Here is a 17687-nt window from a genome sequence, read left to right on the forward strand (position 1 = left end):
AGTAGCTACAAGTAGGACAGTGTGCCTTTAATCTAACTTGGATGCTGGTGTGAAGAAATAAGATTCTTAGGGGGGAAATAGGAAATTTATATTATCAATATAAAGAAAACAATTAGTAGATAGTGAAGACATGGCGTCACAGACTCATGAGTGAATTTCAAATTTGTCTTGTGATTTTCACTGTTTCATATTTTTACAGACTTTTTCAAAAAATCATAACTTTCTTATTAGATATTCGATTTTGTTCAAACATTTTTTGGATTGGTTTGTCCGATTATTCTGCTTCTATTACAATTGAGAGTAATTTTTTTTTGGAGTGGACTTGACCTTTAATGATTGTCAATTAAAGGATATTAGTGCCATGGCGGGACTCGAAACACGTACCTTGTAATATGCAGTCGGGTGACTTATCCACTAGACCACAACACCACGATCTATTGCAGCAACCCTTCTCTGGTATTATGAAAAGGGACCCTTCTGAATAACGACCCCCCCCCAATGTTTCCTGTCATGAGGGAGCTATAAAGGGAGAGGAGAAACACGAATAACAAAGAGTAAGGGATCAGAATGAAAGAAAAGAAACAGCATAATGACCTTCTTTAATGTACTTCTAATATTTCACCAAGTTGAGTTCCAATGTGCATCATTAGGTAAACACTATAGTGAGCCCAGTATTTGGCAGGTGAATTATACAAATATGACCGTACCAAACAGTACCAGTACCAGTGTTATGTTATCCAAGAAATGTTTATGAGTGGGAATTCCCACCCCTAAGGAGGGGGAGGGGGTGGATCATAAACATTTAACTTATATAACGAATGGGATTGCTGAGATGTGCGTGGGTGAACGGTTCTGTTAAGCCTAAGGAACGCAAGTGCAAAGGTCAAACATAATACTTCCTGTTATGAATGTCAGTGGGGATTCCCCGGTGGGATTCCCACTCGATAAAAAGATAATACACACTCCTACAACTGCATAGCTGAATGAAACGTTATCATTCGCCTCTTATTGGAAGCGAGTGTAGCCCTGTGCCTGTTTGAGCTGAGAGGAGCAATTTCATAAGTTTACACTAATAATGGCGGAGTCTGCTATGGAATCTGTGCGTGTTGTAAAATCAGCTACTTGTGGGCGAGGTTTGGTCTTCACTTCAAAATTTGCGAGGGGACAATGTATCCTTGAAGAATTGCCATATGCATATACACTGCAAGACGACAAAAGGGGACGCTATTGTGAATTTTGCCTCAAAAAATGGTGTTGATTTTTAATTCTTTGTTTTAACGTGATAATAAGAAGGGATAGGGTCTTTAAGGCTTATTTTAGGGGTTCTTTATAATATCGAAATCCATGTGCTTTCTTTTTATATATTTTTTTTTCTTTCTTGGCCAATTAGCACGGATTAAATCCACTGAGTGTAGAATATCATTAATTTTACTTTAACGACAATATGATATTAAGAATAAATAATATTTATTAAATGCTATGTCCATGATTGAATTAAACATCGTAATTATTATCATGATAATAATATAGATCTAATATAGAAGTCTGATAATGATTGAATTGATCATCATTATGCTAACTTTTGAAATAAAACTAAGCATTACTTTATCAATTTGCACAAAACTCAAAAGAAGTCAACATGAATTGTTTAAAGTTTTTAACTTTTAGTAAAGTTTCTACTCTTGTTTTTTCATTTGAGGTATTTGTTTGGACCTAGTACAATACTGCCTTATGTTACCTTCTATTGACTTTCGTTTATGTTTGAAACTGTTTTGAATATTTCAAGAATGATAATAATAATAATAATGATAATAAAAACGGTGCTTATAAGGCGCTTACCACCGAAGTCTCTAAGCGCTAAAATAAAATCAACTCCAATATTCATCTTACTTTCAGTTCAACTCTAAAGAAGTGTTCCAGCTGCCATTATGCAAGCTACTGCAATAAATCATGTCAGGTAAAAACAATTTTGTTTGTTTTGGTTCCCTCCAACACATAAACCCATTACCCATATCAGAAATGAATGATTCCTGAATTAAGTCTATGGAAATATTAGAATCTAAGCAGTCAATGTCCCAGTGAGTTGAAATAACTCCAAAAAAAAATCATAGGATATATTGTAGTAAAATATGTCCATCTCTGGGAAAGTATTAAGATTTTTTTTGTTAAGTTGCTCAGCATTAATTATGATAAAGTTTACGGAGTTTGGGGCTATGTTATATTTAGTAAAGTTAGCCATTAGAAACAGAATGGTTGTTTGAAATTAGTTGTCATTGCAGGAACTAGTATGCAAAAATAATAAGCAGAAATAATCAATCAATCCTGAAATGCCTAAACTTCTATGAACAGTTAAATGAAGTAATTTTTACACATAATTATGATGTAAAATGTATTAAAGATGTCGAGTATCTTTAAAATGAACCGGTAACATTGTTGAAGGTTGGTGAACAAACTGCGAAATTTTTGTATGAAATGTTACTTATTATATATATTCCTTCTACTGTACTAACACTCAAAATATTCTCAAACCACAAAGACATTTATGGTTTTGTTTGAAGGCGTCACTGTGCAACATCCTCTCTAACAGTTAATTTTCCCAACCGTTTTTTCATGAAAATAAGACATAAAACAGGCTTTTTAAAATCTTTCAACACTTCAATGTTTGGAATGGAATATCAAGCCAATTCATTGCTTTGTGACGATTTACATTCACCTAAAATGTTATTATATTATAAAATATTGATCACTTCTTCGCAATTTTGATCATTAATAATGGTCTGTTTACACACAAACTTTCAGATTATCTTTATTTGTACATTTAGCATTCAAGTCACTACTAAGCACCATTTCCTCTCATTTGAACAATGTTACCAAGTCCCTTTAATGGATGTTGGTAGATTTACGTAGATTGTCGTTTGGTACGGCTTATATTCTTATTTTGATGTTTGTACCCCGTGCAGCGAGGAGATTGGGCAAGATGTCACAAGCAAGACTGCAAAACACTGAAGAGAATACACCCCTTGCCATATTCACACGTAGTTCAGCTTCTATCTCATATTATCCACAAGCAAAAACGATCCCCTCCATGCATTCAGGATGATGAGGATTGTTTTCCAACCACCGTAGACCAGCTGGAATCCCATCATGAGAAGCTGAGCGATACAAGAAGGAAGGACTTTGAGACATTGTTGTTTTCGTTGAAGTATTACGAAGATGATGTCTTACCCGAGCCAAGCACCCTGTTGAAGATGTTTGGGGCGACTATCTGCAATTCCTTATCAATAATGAATAATGATCTGAATGTCATTGCAGTTGGGATGTACTTGAGGTAATTTATGTTACTATAATGATTGATAATTGTTTTACCTGACTCTAAGAAAGAATGTATATGCTTGTAAGTAAACAACCAGGGGATCGACAGCTTTAAGTCCTCTCCAAGAGACTCGGTAATAACTAATGGGGATTAAAGGGCAAATCCACTCCAATAATTACATACTTTCAATAGAAGCAGAAAAATCAGACAAACCAATCAAAACAAGTTTGAGCAAAATCGGAAAACTAATAAGAAAATAAAAAGTTTATGAATTTTTAATGACTCGAAAACTTTGAAAATCACAAGACACATTGGTAACTCACTCATGAGTCTGTGACGTCATTGCCTCACTATCCACTATTGTTTTCTTTATATTGATAATATAAATCTCCGATTTCCCCCTAAAAATCTTATTTCCTCACACCAGCATCCAAGTTATATTGATACTAGGCCTAATATGTTTTCGTGTGGATGCACTAATGTAGAGTAATTGTTTGTATTAAACAGTATTCCGAAATTAGTCTCAATTTTTCAAAATTCGTAAAGGATTGTGAAATGTCATTGATGCAATATAACAAACAAATTATGTAACCTGGGTAAAAACATGGGGAAATCAGTTCTTGGGAATAACTTTCAGAAACTTAGCGAATTCATCTCCGATGTCATGTCCTGGTTTTCTTTGATTAAACTTAATTTAAATCAATCCAAGACGGAGGTACTACACATCACCTCGCAGTTTAGAAGTTCTTGCAGTCTGCCGCGCTCAGATGCTGCTGGCGTTGGAATCGTATCTTCAAAAGTGGTTCGTAACCTCGGCGTCACTGTTGATAATGTACTGAACATGAAACAACATATCAGGAATACTTGTCGGACGGCTGCTTTTGGTATCTCCAGAATTAGTAAACTTCGAAAATATTTGGACAGACAGTCTACACAACGATTGATCCACGCTTTTGTTATTTCTCATTTAGATTATTGTAACGGCTTGTACTTTGGCTCACCATATTCCACCATTTCTCCACTGCAACGTATTCAAAACATGACAGCCCGTCTCATTACCCAAACCAGAAAATACGAACACAAACATAACTCCTATTCTTAGATCTGTTCATTGGCTACCTATTTTAACTCGCTTTCAGTTTAAGATTCTTTTGTTAGTATTCAAAATTAAACATGGGTATGCTCCATCATATTTAAACGACCTTCTCAAACCTATTGTTCCATGACGTTCATTACGGTCAACTAAACATGCTAATTCCCGATACGCCCCTCTTCCCCGAACCAATACTTGTTACGGCGATCGTACTTTTGCTGTTGCAGTCCCTAAATTGTGGAATAGTTTACCAATTAGTATCCGCCAATCCCTATCTATAGGGCAGTTTTGTTTAAAGTAAGTCTCTAATTATCTGTAATTTTTTATTATTATTGATGTATGTTTATTTTCCGTTGTACCTTGTTTTTTTAAGCGCTTAGAAACATTGTATTAAGCGCTTTATCAATGTAATTTTCAGATGGGCTGTATAGAATACAGACCACCTAATATTTTCGTTAGATTATTTTTCTTATTTCTAACCATTTTTTTGTTAGCAAGATAACTTGAAAATGGCTCGATCAAATGCCTTGAAATTTAGCACACATTATGTATAGACATATGGACAAAGCAAAATAAGATTTTCAACCTTGACCATGAGTGATGACGTCTAGGCGCCATTTTGTGATTTTGTCTTTTCTTCTGAAAATCAACTCATGATCATATCTTCATAACGGAAAGTTCTTTCTCAATCATATTTATCACGATCAAGTTTAATATCCGTCCGGTCAATTCCAGGTCAAAAAACGCGCTCGTACGCCATTATCAGCATTGGAATTTTATTTGTTTCAATCGCGCGCCCGGGCATGCGCGCGCGTTTTCGTTCGTCACAGCCGAACACAAAATAATTTATCCTATATTTGTTTTTACACGATATTTCTCACTTTTTTTCCGAACAATTTTATACCATGTTTATCTCTTTATGACCATTATAAAGGGAATGAGCGTCCATTCAAGTTAAATGTCCGTGCGCGCGAGCTCTTGTAATACATAACATATATGGGCAAAAGCATGCCTATACAAAATATATTATAGCTCTTTTGGATGCAATAGAACCCTCAATTCGTTCTCATATTTGGATAGAATATGAGTCGGAGATATGATTTCATGTCTCATTTGGCCATTAAGTAAATCATGACATAATCATATTGACCTTGGAACTCAAAATACGAATTTGCATATTATGACGTCAGCATATTTATGGAAAATTGATTGTATCTATGTAAATATTGATCTATTTTCTTCTTAATGTTGATATCTTGTTGCTAGGACAATCTTCTCCAAGATCAGTACACGTCATTTTCCATTTTGATGACGTCATCATAGTGAAAATTGCGATTAAAAGTAACATGACAGAATTGTCTTAATTTGCGTGTTAATAATAATAATAATAATAACAACATTTATAATGCGCACATATCCACCCCAAGAGATGCTCAAGGCGCCTAACAAGGTAAGTACATTGAACGAAAATAATATGACATAATTAAATATAATTCAACAACGTTAATTTCATCAGATTGTGAAATACACTACGTCTTAAATAAGGAATTCAGACATTAGATAGGTTTTCAATTGTTTTTGGAACACATTTTGATTCGCTGACATTTTGATTGAATGGGGTAGGGAGTTCCATAACCGGGGTGCAGCAGCTGTAAAAGCTCTGTCTCCCCAACTCCTCTTTGTTCTTAATTGTGTTAAATTTGTTGAATTAGAGGAACGAAGACCTGCACGAGAACTTAAAGAGATATTAAGAAGAGAGGAAATATATTCAGGAACTGATCCATTTAGTGAACGGTAGGTGAGTAGTAGAATTTTATATTTGATACGCTGTTCTATTGGAAGCCAGTGAAGGTTCTTGAGTATTTGAGTAGTATGGGTCGAACGTTTAGATTTAGTGACAAGGCGGGCAGCTGCGTTTTGAACCTTTTGTAGTCTGTGAATTTGGTATTTAGGAATTTCGTTCAAATCATGGATCTACATGACATTAATCTTTGAGCACTATCTAGCATATTTGTGCTCTATGTTCTCCCAAATTTAGGTATGTTATAGCTAAGACTATGGGCTATAGAAACAGTGACTTTTGTTTTTAAAACAGATGTTGGGATCATTTTAAAATGTTCAATTAAAAGTTGTAATTGCGACCATGCCAAGGCCGTTTTTGCATTTAAAGTCTATCAGAAATATTATGGTCTAGTGGTTAAAGATACTATAACCCTTCTGCAGCCAACATCAAATTCTATAGAACTTTGCAGGAAATATGAAAATGCCATGTATGTCCTATCTGTAAAATTTAAACGTTAACGGTGTCCTAATATTCAAATTATGCAAGGAAACCCGTTTACTTGCTAGACTTCACTGTCAGAAACTATTGAGTGACTGACTGGCTTTTTCTTCTTTGGTAATAACATACATAAAATGAGCTGTAAAGGGTACATGAGCATTTCTCTATATCAATAACCCACTATTTGTTATGGCCAAAATTAAACTGATTGAATCTTTGCGCAGTACCATTCGGTACAATGGTCTGAAAATTAGACTCTTTCTTTTTGACTTGTTAGCACTTAAGTCGTAGTCGTTATTTTCCAACTTAAAGACATTTTCAAGCCCCCATTTTTTTAGGAAAGTTCTAAATTAGTATTATCTTTCACATGCCGTTAGAATTTTACCTTTTCTAATTTTCTTTGTTGGCCTACAAATAGGACAAATACCTTTAAAGCACTATCGGTAATGTCATCCAATTCTAAACAATCATAATTTTCATCATTTTGATTGTATGTTGTACTTGTAGGTTAAGCATGATTCCATTAGCATAATATACTAGTATCTTTTCTCTTCCCAATCCCATACATTATTTATTTTGTGTGTGTAAATAAATATGTCATTATTATGTCTCTGTTTTAACTGTTCCTGTTTTTAAGAGCATCCATGTTGAACCATTCCTGTGATCCTAACTGTGCATGGGTGAGTGATGGGAGAAAAATTCAAATCATGACCGTTAAAGATGTCAAAGAAGGAGAAGAGGTGAGACCACATATTTTATTCTCAAATACCTCATTTATTTTATTCCCTATGTTCTTGATATGCACATGAGAGGAAATACCCTGAATATTTTTAAAGAAATGTCATTGACTGTTTTTTGTTGTTGTGTTAAATAACCAATTCAGGTCTTCTTTAATTTTTCATAATAATATAAACATATTCACATTTTTAGCATTTACCTCCATTTCGGGAGAGATATACATGGTTTTCTAATATTTTCTTCTATTTGTAAACGATTATTTAATAGGTAAATCGAAATATGAAGAAGGCTCCTTTTTGTTGTTTTCTTTAAAAATTCTTTTCCAACAAAGTTTTTCTAAGCATTAAAAAGTGAATAATTCAAAATAATATCAACATCTTTTTCCTTCTTTGAATTAAAATCAATACCAAACAATAGATGACATGGTTTGAAATTAAAATTAGACATGAAATATTTCTTGATATTCCTGTCAACTTCATTTTAAACATACTGACTTCGTTACAAAAAAGAACATGTGCATACAATCACCTGTTTTATTACAATAATAACATTGATCATTGGCACTAACTTTCCATTTAAACAAATTATATGGTATTGCTAAAATATTATACATGAATTTGAAATTGAAATAAATTAGTAAGCTGTCTTGTATACTTATTACCTCAAATAACCAAACATCTGACCATACAGGTGTATATTCAATTTCCAAAGTATTACGTCAAAATTCCTCCGCTCTAGATTCTTCGATTTTTGTTTTAATTAACTCATGATATATTTTTTTAACTCTCAACTGTCTAACTGAAATCATATCCTCAATCAATATTATATCATCATATACAAACGCTGCTGATCTAAATTTCATATACTCTCCATGTTCTACATTCATATTTGCAAGTACTAACATATTCCCAAGTGATTGAATCGCTCTTCTAATACGTGCATATTGACGATACCACCTTCCATCCTTAAATAATATTTTTGCACTTAACTCATTGACTAGTAGAAAACCTTTCCCATCCATTAAAACCCCAAAAAACAAAATGTCAGAATGTATCCAATTCCTATAAAAAAAGCATTTTCCTTTTATACGTTACATTTTTATTCATCCGAATCATTTTTCTACGATAGCTGTCAAAAGTACATGATCGAACCTTTCTTAGGTAGTAACCGCTTTTATACAAGAAAAAGGTCATAATTAAATTATAGTAGCAATGAGGCATCTTGTTTTCCAGAAAACTTGCGTTTTTTGTATTAGATTTACAATTTATTATAACCTTTATACCACCAATTTGCTTAAACCAATAGTCAAACATACATTTGCAACCTGCATTTAATTCATCGCTTAGATATTTACAAAACCAAGTTATATTTAACGATGCAACCTTTGTTTGAACATTCTTGAATACTATTTAATACATTTGACCTTTTAACTTTTGCAAGTCCCCCTTTCCATAGGAAATATAAAAAAAACTTATCGAGTTCCTTAATTATATTTTTAGGACAAGACAAGACTTGTGATGTATAAATGATTTTCGACATTATCAATTATTTTAATATCATTATTTTCCATTTAAGCGTGAGATTTCTCCGTTTCCAAAGATTTAACAGTTGTTTTATTTTTAATATCCTCTCTTCAGACCAGTTCATTTCAAAGCCTATATCTTTATTTTTACAAAAATAAATACCAAGTGACTGAACATAAACATCTTCCCATAACATATTTCCAATAGTATTTGTTGGATTGTTGGTTCCCAACCAGAGGGCTTTTGTCTTGATTTCATTAAATTGGATTCCAGACTACTTTTGACATAACTGTACGAACATTATAATGTCATGTCATCTGCTAACTGTAATATTTTTAATGTTTTCTCATTACAACCAACACTCAAGCCTATGCTATTGTTATTTTGTCTAATCTCATTTTCAAGAGCTTCAATGCTAAGGATAAATAATAATGCAGATAGGGGACACCCCTGTCTTATATCTCTAGATGGTTTTATATCTTTTGTTATCAACCGTTCATTATGATATTAAGATGAGGATCACAATACATCACCGAGACCCACTTCCTGTAGTTATCATTAAAACCATAGCTCTTCATACATGAATCAACAAATTTCCATTCCATAGTATCAAAAGCCTTTTTAAAATCGGCAAATATCATTGCACCATCATTCGTATTAAATGCACTATAATCTACCATATCTTGAATTAATCTGGCATTATAAATACCACTCCTGCCTTTAAGATACCCTACTTGGTCTTCACTGATTAAGTGTGTTAACAAATTTTGGAGCCTGTTTGCCAATACAGTTGCAAGTATTTTATAATCGGTATTAAGTAATGTAATGGGCCGACAATTTCCTAATTCCATCGCATCACCACCTTTGAATAGCAGAGTAATGACTCCTTTCCTTTGCAAATAGCTAAGCTTACCCTTTGTATAACTTTCATTAAAACTGTCTAAAACAAGATCTTGTATTTCAACCCAGAATTCCTTAAAAAACTCAACCGTTAGGCCATCTATGCCAGGAGCTTCATTGATATTCATCCCTTTTAGAGCATTTGTTGCATTTTTAATTGAAATTAATCCCTCACATTCTTCAGCTTCACTACCAGATAAATAAGGATTATGTATTTTCTAAAAGTAGACATTCATTGATTTAAAAAAAACTAACTTTATTTTCATTATTGCAAAGTTGAAACTTTCATTCGACAAAGTTATCAAAATTCAATGCTTGGAAACATTCGAAGTAAAGATTATTATAAATTATAAAACGCTTAAAAAAGGCCCCGGCATAGCACCTGAATAGCTCTCCAAACGCTGCTGAGATGTGTGAGATCACAGTATTGACATGATTTGCAAAAGCAGACGATGTCCCATGACATCTCACACATTTTCAGTGTCTGTGTTTTCATCTTCTCTTGAGTTCTTTCTCTTACTTCACTACCGTTAGGCTTAATGTATAATCTATTGCCTCATCTAAACCCCTCGCATGGTTTTATTTTGATGACAAATGCAGCGATATAAAACTAAAGGAATCTGTCGCTTGTAAACAAAATCAGACGCCATTGTATATTCAGCTGCACACCGCGGTATGTTCGGCGTTTCAAGAGGGAACAAATGCCGTCCTTAATATCATTCCGGAGGGGTTTTCAGTTTGAAAGTCTGATTTCTTTGATTGTTAATTAACCCCTATCCTATGTATTTACAAGCAAAATATTTCAGTTATCAGAATCGGGTCATATCCCCTTTTGAATGGTTTGACATGCCATTACATTTATATACTAAACTCATTATAATTTGACAAATAATAGCTTTGCAATTATGTTCATTCTTTATGGGATGTCGTCTGCTTGGGCAGTATTGGTCCATTTAGTGACGTCATTAAAACATTGTTATTTTTCCGGCGAATCTCTCGTATACCCCAGCTGCTATGGAGGTGGTTGTATTTGGTTTTTTTATAAATCACCCAATATGTAGCTGACCTTTAAACTTGTACGATGGCCATCTGTTAGCTTACCAGATTATAGTGATACATTAGTTGACATATTTGTGATTTTCTTTGAATTTCACCTTTAAATCATTGAATGTTGCTTTATATGGATTCTGCCAGGATCATCAACAACTCATTTCACCATACAAATTTTCAGGATTAGTCTATACCAGTGTTAAGAAGATTTGAATCAACACACCCAAATGGTTCAGTTTATATGGGGGTATCCTAAGATACAATGTATATCAGTTCTATATTTTGCAGTGAAGGACGCTTCAACTTGTATGAAGAACTGATGTGTATTCTTTAGATTATTTAGATATTTGTCACAATTGGAAAGTATCACAATGGTCAACATTCATCAATTTGCTGGTAAGTCTGGTCATATAAAAAAGAATCAAGCTAATCTTTGACCTTGAAAACATGATTGGTCTTTATTTGTACATGCACTATAAAAATAACATGTGCTTATAATTTAAGATCCTTACAACCGGTTTTCGTTTGGTTTCAGTGTACAATCACCTATGTAGATGTCATGGACCCAGCTAAAGTGAGACAGGCTGATCTGAAAGAGAGATATCATTTCACCTGTAAGTGTGTGAAATGCATCGAAGAAATCAATGTAAGTCTTTACTTTACAGTTTCATTCTTTGTTTTACTCTTCTCAAATGCTGCAAAATATCCTAAAAAATAAAATTCAAGTTGTATACCGGTAGGTAGTTTTCTTTTAAACTACATGTACTAGATATCTTTGAACTTTAATTATATTGATGATCTCAAGATAAGGTCTGCGGTTTCATATATGATTGAGCACCATAATAACTTCCAATGTTCAAAGTAGTGAACAATATATTGGGCAATAATACGATCTACGCGCTGCTTTACTTTCTTTTTTATACTCAAATATGAAATAATGATATAACTCTCAAGTAACCTATGTTCATGCATGCATGCATTAGCCAAGGCAGTCGATACCTGCATGGATCTATTCTCAGTAATGCACTAGATAATAAGTGATTTCCAAAGTCCATGTAGAAATTGTTTCACATAACTTGCAATAAATGTCAAGCTAATCTTGTTTACATTCTGATTAAATGTTTTCTGTATATTTTAGGCATTGGGGCCAGATGATGGTTTAGGTGAAGAGTTCCGAGATTTGAAGAAATCCTTGGAGCAAATAAGGGATGCAGAGAATTCACAAGATATCCTTCGTTGTCATTTAAAGTTTATTGTAGTATACAATGACTATACCTGTCAATAATTTGAAATACTAGGAATGAAGTCAATGAATGTTTTCTCCTTTAGAGTTTGTTTCATTTGTCGTTATCATAGAGTTATTGGGACCCTTTTTATTTGCACAATTCACATTCTACAAATACCTTGCATTGTAATCTATTTTTTCTCTATTGCTCTCCTTTTCCCTCCTTTTCTACTTGTCTCTGTCTGTCTATCTGTCTCTCTGTCTCTCTGTCTCTCTCTCCTTTACCCTTTCCTCTATGCTCCAAACTCACTGACCCCATGTTAGTCCTCTCAGTTTCTCTATATACATTCTTCCAAGCTTTTTGTCCCCATCTCGATCAGTTTTCATTGTATGGGTTTATTCTTTCTTAATGGTGATATTTACATTGGGAAAAAGTGTATCAGCTGTGTATACCCTACCTGAATCCGATGGACTCCACTAGCAATATTCCAGCCAATCATCATCTCCTGTACAAGGTCAGACAGGCGGCATTTCTAGCATGCATCGACTCACACGCATGGCAGAAAGCTGTTGAGACTGGACAGCTGAACATAGAGCCTAACAAGTAAGATTAGGTTCATTATACTCACTATACACATAACACAGAATAGGAGGCGCGATAGCTCAGTCGATAGAGCAGTGGTAATCCGGTGACCCGCGTTCGAAACCATTAATTCTCACTACTAGGCCCCCTCGGAGAGGACCTAAAGCCGTCGGCCGTCTGGTTGCTTACTTATGGGGCTTTTCACATATACACTCCGGGGCCCGTACGGCGAGTAAAAACAGATATTTTGGGAATTTTCGGCCGGTGTCCGGCCGGTTGCCTTAGTTGGCTGCTCCCAATTATCCTGGCGTTTTTGTCTGACCGTAGGAACGTAGAAAGCCCGTAAAGGGCCCGTAGGGCACCTTACGTGTCCCGTGCGGGCTCCGGACGGTGTCCGGACGGGCCCCTCACGATTTGGGGGGATGAATTCTCATGAAAAATCTTTACGGGCGCCTTGCGGTGCTCAAGGGTTCCGTACGTGTACCCTACGGCTCCCCCACGGGCTCCTCAAGAGCTACGGTTGATATGCACAACAGCAGGCGTCTGCCGTCCGGGGGGCATTTCAAACGAATATTGCCCGTGCGGGCCCCTCGCAGCGGCATCTCAAAATGTACAACGCAGCTTTAAATACAGGAAGTACGGATGCCAGAGGACACATAGTTTAGTGTACCGCATGGCACCCGGCTGGGCGCCTTCAGGACCCCGTCATGGGAACCTTCCGGGGGCCATGGGTGCACCTGCTCATCGGACGGAGCCCGTAAGCTTACCGGCCGGCACCTGACCGGCACCCTACCGGCACCCTTACGGGCGCCTTGCATTCACTCGACCGATTTTCACCGGGCACCTCCCGGGCGCCGCAGAATATGTGACCACACATGCCGTAGAAATTAAAATCGAAAGGTTCCCGTACGGTATCTAAATCCACGACAAGCCGCCGGGTAGGGAAAATCGTACGGGGCCCGGTTTATATGTGACCTAGGCATTACAAGCAGCAGTCAGGTGAAATAACCATCACATTTATAGAACAATAAGTGATATTCAGATTCAGATACATGAATTTTGTTTTCTTGTTTAAGATAATGAACAGACCTTAATGGTATATTAATTAAGCCTTTATAAATACTGATCATACTGAGGTAGTGTGATATTTCAGCAGATCTTTCCCCCTATGGCGCTTGGCGTTTTGGGGTAATCTTGCAAGAATACTAAGGATTAAGATATGGGTGGATGCCATGCATAAATTAATAATTGCATGTGCAAGGGGGTTGTTGTTCTTGAGGGGTAATTGTCCAGGGGCTAATTGTCCTTGGACCTACTGTACATTTAGCAAAACCGTACTTTTATGCCTGAATTTGACTGTTATTTGATTTAGATATCTCTACAAAGGACCATACCATGCCTCTATAGGGATTTACTTCCTGAGAATGACTAGACTACTACTTGAGCTGGGGAGATTTGAAGAAGCTCGAAAATATCTCACAGAGGTACCTTACTATTCTTTTTTTATGAATTGATGGGACGTTATTTCAATGAAGACTACAATAGTGGGTGTTTTTTAAAAAATTACTGAACTTTTATATATTTATTTTTTATTCTGCTCTTTGGACAACATTTGACATTAGTATCTGAGTAGAACTGAAGAATTGTGCACTTATTAAAGTTTATTGTTAATAAGTGCGGGCATTATTCCATCTTCAATGATGGTGGGTTGGGGTGGGGGGGGGGGGGGCAGTCGATGGTAATTAAATGCGACTGTACGATACACAGTGAAATCCAGAATCATCTGAGGTACGTAACCTCACCCAATCCCCTTTGACCATCCTGTTTAATTAGTGAAAAAGCTTTATACCTATACATGTAGTTGTTTGGGCTAAAAAAGTATTATAACCCCCAGTATATACATCAAAAGCAAGTTTGTTGCTTACTGGACATTCGTATTCAGATTCTGAACCGAGTCATTCGTCTTGATATAAATTAGCAAGGACAAAAGATGAACAATTTATCAATCAATAAGGAATGAATTTGATCTACTTTTATCCATAAAGACAGAGGAAGTGACCTTGCTAGTATGCTAGGAGCATGTATGATGAAGTAGATCAATACAGGTGTATTTTCTTTTCATCGCATCGAACCAATAAACGTATCCCTTTATGTCATCCATTTGAATGACAAATTGTTTGTCTCTTATATTTTTGATTAACTTGTTCATGCTCTCTCTCTCTCTCTCTCTCGCTGAACTTTTCCTAACTTTGTCTGCTTCTGGTTTAGGAGGAGGTTAATTTGGTGCCAAATGTGTCTTTTTCTTTCTTTTTTTAAATTAATTCTTTTGTTTTTCAGACAAAGAATGTTTTGGATGTTACGCATGGCCCAAAGCATTCACTGATGTTAGAAGTACAACAACTGTTCTCGTTCCTGGAAATACTAAATAAATAAGGACAGAGCAACAGAGAGAAAGGTCGAAAGGAAACAACAAGAGACATAGGTTTGAGAAGCTGGCATACAATCAGTTCGAAATGTAGTCATCGTAGTTTGTAAATCTAGACATTTTAACACAAGGGCGGCCTATTTGATAATACTTTTTGTTTATTAACATGTTCCGATCATTGTGATAAGCTACTGATATCCTTGCATTTGATTGACTGTGAGCAGATGTATCATAGATATATGGCAGTTATTGATAACACGTTTGCTGAAACAGGGCCAACCTCTATTAAAGGAGGTGTTTAATGGAACTAATTACCGAGTACTTTGCAGAATTCAATGTCTATTTCTTCAATAATGTACTTTAATGTTCTTTAATGTACTAAATAACCAGTGACGCAATGGATGTATATGTGTTGTGTTTTTTTTCTACCCATTTGAATAAAAATTTACTTTTGTGTGCCCTTAGTATAATACGTCACCGGAATGGTGTGTTGTGTTTCCTATGAGTGTGCTGGATGAGATTCTGATTCTATTGGTGAAATAATTAATTACATTTCCGGTGAAGTTTATCTTATTTTTAATACTATTTTTCAAATCGTTGGATAACCTCATTTTGTAAATCTAAAAATTTATATCCATGTCTCTATTCGCTGGTTATTTCATATAATGTTATTAAATATCCCTGTAATATGTTGTCATCCTGTGTAAATATTTTTAAATAAATAAGTTTGAGAAATGGTAGAATATTTCGTCGAGAAGTCGAAGAGAAAAATACATTTACATGTAGTGTCATGTACATGCTTTCCTCTCACTGTAGAGATAATTGGTCCAAAGTCTATTTGATATCCATGTAATATATTGTTATGTTTGCCTCATTTCATTGATATTTTGTATGTTACCATGTATATACAGGACCAATGTGAATAAAAGCTTTGGCCAACATTGTCATCCTGTATAAATATTTCTAAACAAATAAGTTTGAGAAATGGTATAATATTTTGTAGAGAAGTCGAAAAAAAAAAAATAATTACATGTCATGTACATGCTTTACTCTAACTAAAGAGATAATTGGTCTAAAGTCTATTTAATATCCCTGTAATAAATTGTTATGTTTACCTCATTTAATTGATTTGTTTGTATGTGACCAATGTGAAAAACAGCTTTGGCCAACATTGTCATCATGTATTAATATTTTTAAATAAATAAGTTTGAGAAATGGTATAATATTTTGTCGAGAAGTCGAAGAGAGAAATACATTTACATATAGTGTCATCTACATGCTTTCCTCTAACTGTAGAGATAATTGGTCCAAAGTCTATTTAATATCTCTGTAATAAATTGCTATGTTTGCCTCATTTCATTGATATTTGATGTTACCATGTATATACAGGACCAATGTGAAAAACAGCTTTGGCGAACATTGTCATCCTGTATAAATAATTTTTAAATAAATAAGTTTGAGAAATGGTATAATATTTTGTCGACAAGTCGATAAGAAAATACATTTACATGTAGTGTCATGTACATGCTTCCTCTAACTGAAGAGATAATTGGTCCAAAGTCTATTTAGTATCTCTGTAATAAATTGCTATGTTTGCCTCATTTCATTGATATTTGTATGTTACCATGTATATACAGGACCAATGTGAAAACAGCTTTGGCCAACATTGTCATCCTGTATAAATATTTTTAAATAAATAAGTTTGAGAAATGGTATATTTTGTCGAGAAGTCGAAGAGGAAAATACATTTACATGAGTGTCATTTACATGCTTTCCTCTAACTGTAGAGATAATTGGTCCAAATTCTGTTTAATATCACTTAGTTATAATGCACAATAATCAAGATTCCACTTATTGTCTTTTATGTAAAGAACATTTGACTTGTACACAGACATGCTGTATTCTCATGCTTTAATAAAGAAACAGCAAACTTGAACTGCTGTGTTTTCATTTGTATTTAGGGAGAGAGAGGGGGTGAGAGGACAATTGTATCAGAAATTGAGAGCAAGAGATATTCAGATGCAATTTAGGTATCAGACAAATACACAATGTCAATCATACTTGTAAGAAAGGAATTAGAGATGAAGAATTATAGGAAGCGGAGACTGGAGAAGGAAGAGTAAAAAATTAGAGAATCAGAAAGAGATGGATAAAATTATTGTACAAGGACAAGCTTACCACTTAAAGACACATAATAATTATGTATAGAAAAAGTGAAAAGGGAAGAAACGAGTGAATTGAAAGTTGATAGACACATTAACAAGTCAAACTGACTGCAGATGTAGTTCCCTACAACATATTCAATCATGCCAATTTAACCAATCAGTCTTGCATCAAGGGTTGTAATGTGCTCATCTTATTATCTTTTTATAAATTGAGCTTTTTCCAATTATTGAAATTCTCTTTCGCATAATTTCTCACCTTTTGACCATTTTACTCATGCTCTTTTTTCATTTTCAATATTCCTTTCTCACTTTTATTTTCTTCACTTTGATGAGTTCCTCTCTTCATTTATTCTCAATTATTTTGACCCTTCATCTTTCACTATTTTATTCT

At 34.7% G+C, this 17687-nt stretch overlaps 1 protein-coding gene across 1 annotated transcript; it reads left to right on the forward strand.

The window, feature by feature from the left end:
• The first annotated feature begins 996 nt into the window (after positions 1-996).
• Positions 997-17067, forward strand: LOC105441505 (histone-lysine N-methyltransferase SMYD3-like). The gene is made up of 8 exons (XM_030998159.1): positions 997-1251; positions 1897-1957; positions 2961-3328; positions 7325-7427; positions 11434-11544; positions 12037-12727; positions 14079-14190; positions 15044-17067. Exons 1-6 carry the CDS (start codon positions 1076-1078, stop codon positions 12181-12183), a joined length of 966 nt encoding a protein of 321 aa, XP_030854019.1. The 5' UTR covers positions 997-1075; the 3' UTR covers positions 12184-12727; positions 14079-14190; positions 15044-17067.
• Positions 17068-17687: the final 620 nt, after the last annotated feature.

The sequence above is a fragment of the Strongylocentrotus purpuratus genome, unplaced genomic scaffold (assembly GCF_000002235.5).
Source record: "Strongylocentrotus purpuratus isolate Spur 01 unplaced genomic scaffold, Spur_5.0 spur5_scaffold_4, whole genome shotgun sequence".
In the NCBI taxonomy this organism is placed as follows: domain Eukaryota; kingdom Metazoa; phylum Echinodermata; class Echinoidea; order Camarodonta; family Strongylocentrotidae; genus Strongylocentrotus; species Strongylocentrotus purpuratus.

What these genes read in the sequence shown, in the direction of transcription:
- LOC105441505 (XM_030998159.1), top strand. Translation starts at nt 1,076, where the DNA reads ATGGCGGAGTCTGCTATGGAATCTGTGCGTGTTGTAAAATCAGCTACT. An exon ending in GAATTTTGCCTCAAAAAATG is followed by an intron (nt 1,252 to 1,896) that starts GTGTTGATTTTT and finishes TCTTACTTTCAG; the next exon opens with TTCAACTCTAAAGAAGTGTT. An exon ending in ACTGCAATAAATCATGTCAG is followed by an intron (nt 1,958 to 2,960) that starts GTAAAAACAATT and finishes TACCCCGTGCAG; the next exon opens with CGAGGAGATTGGGCAAGATG.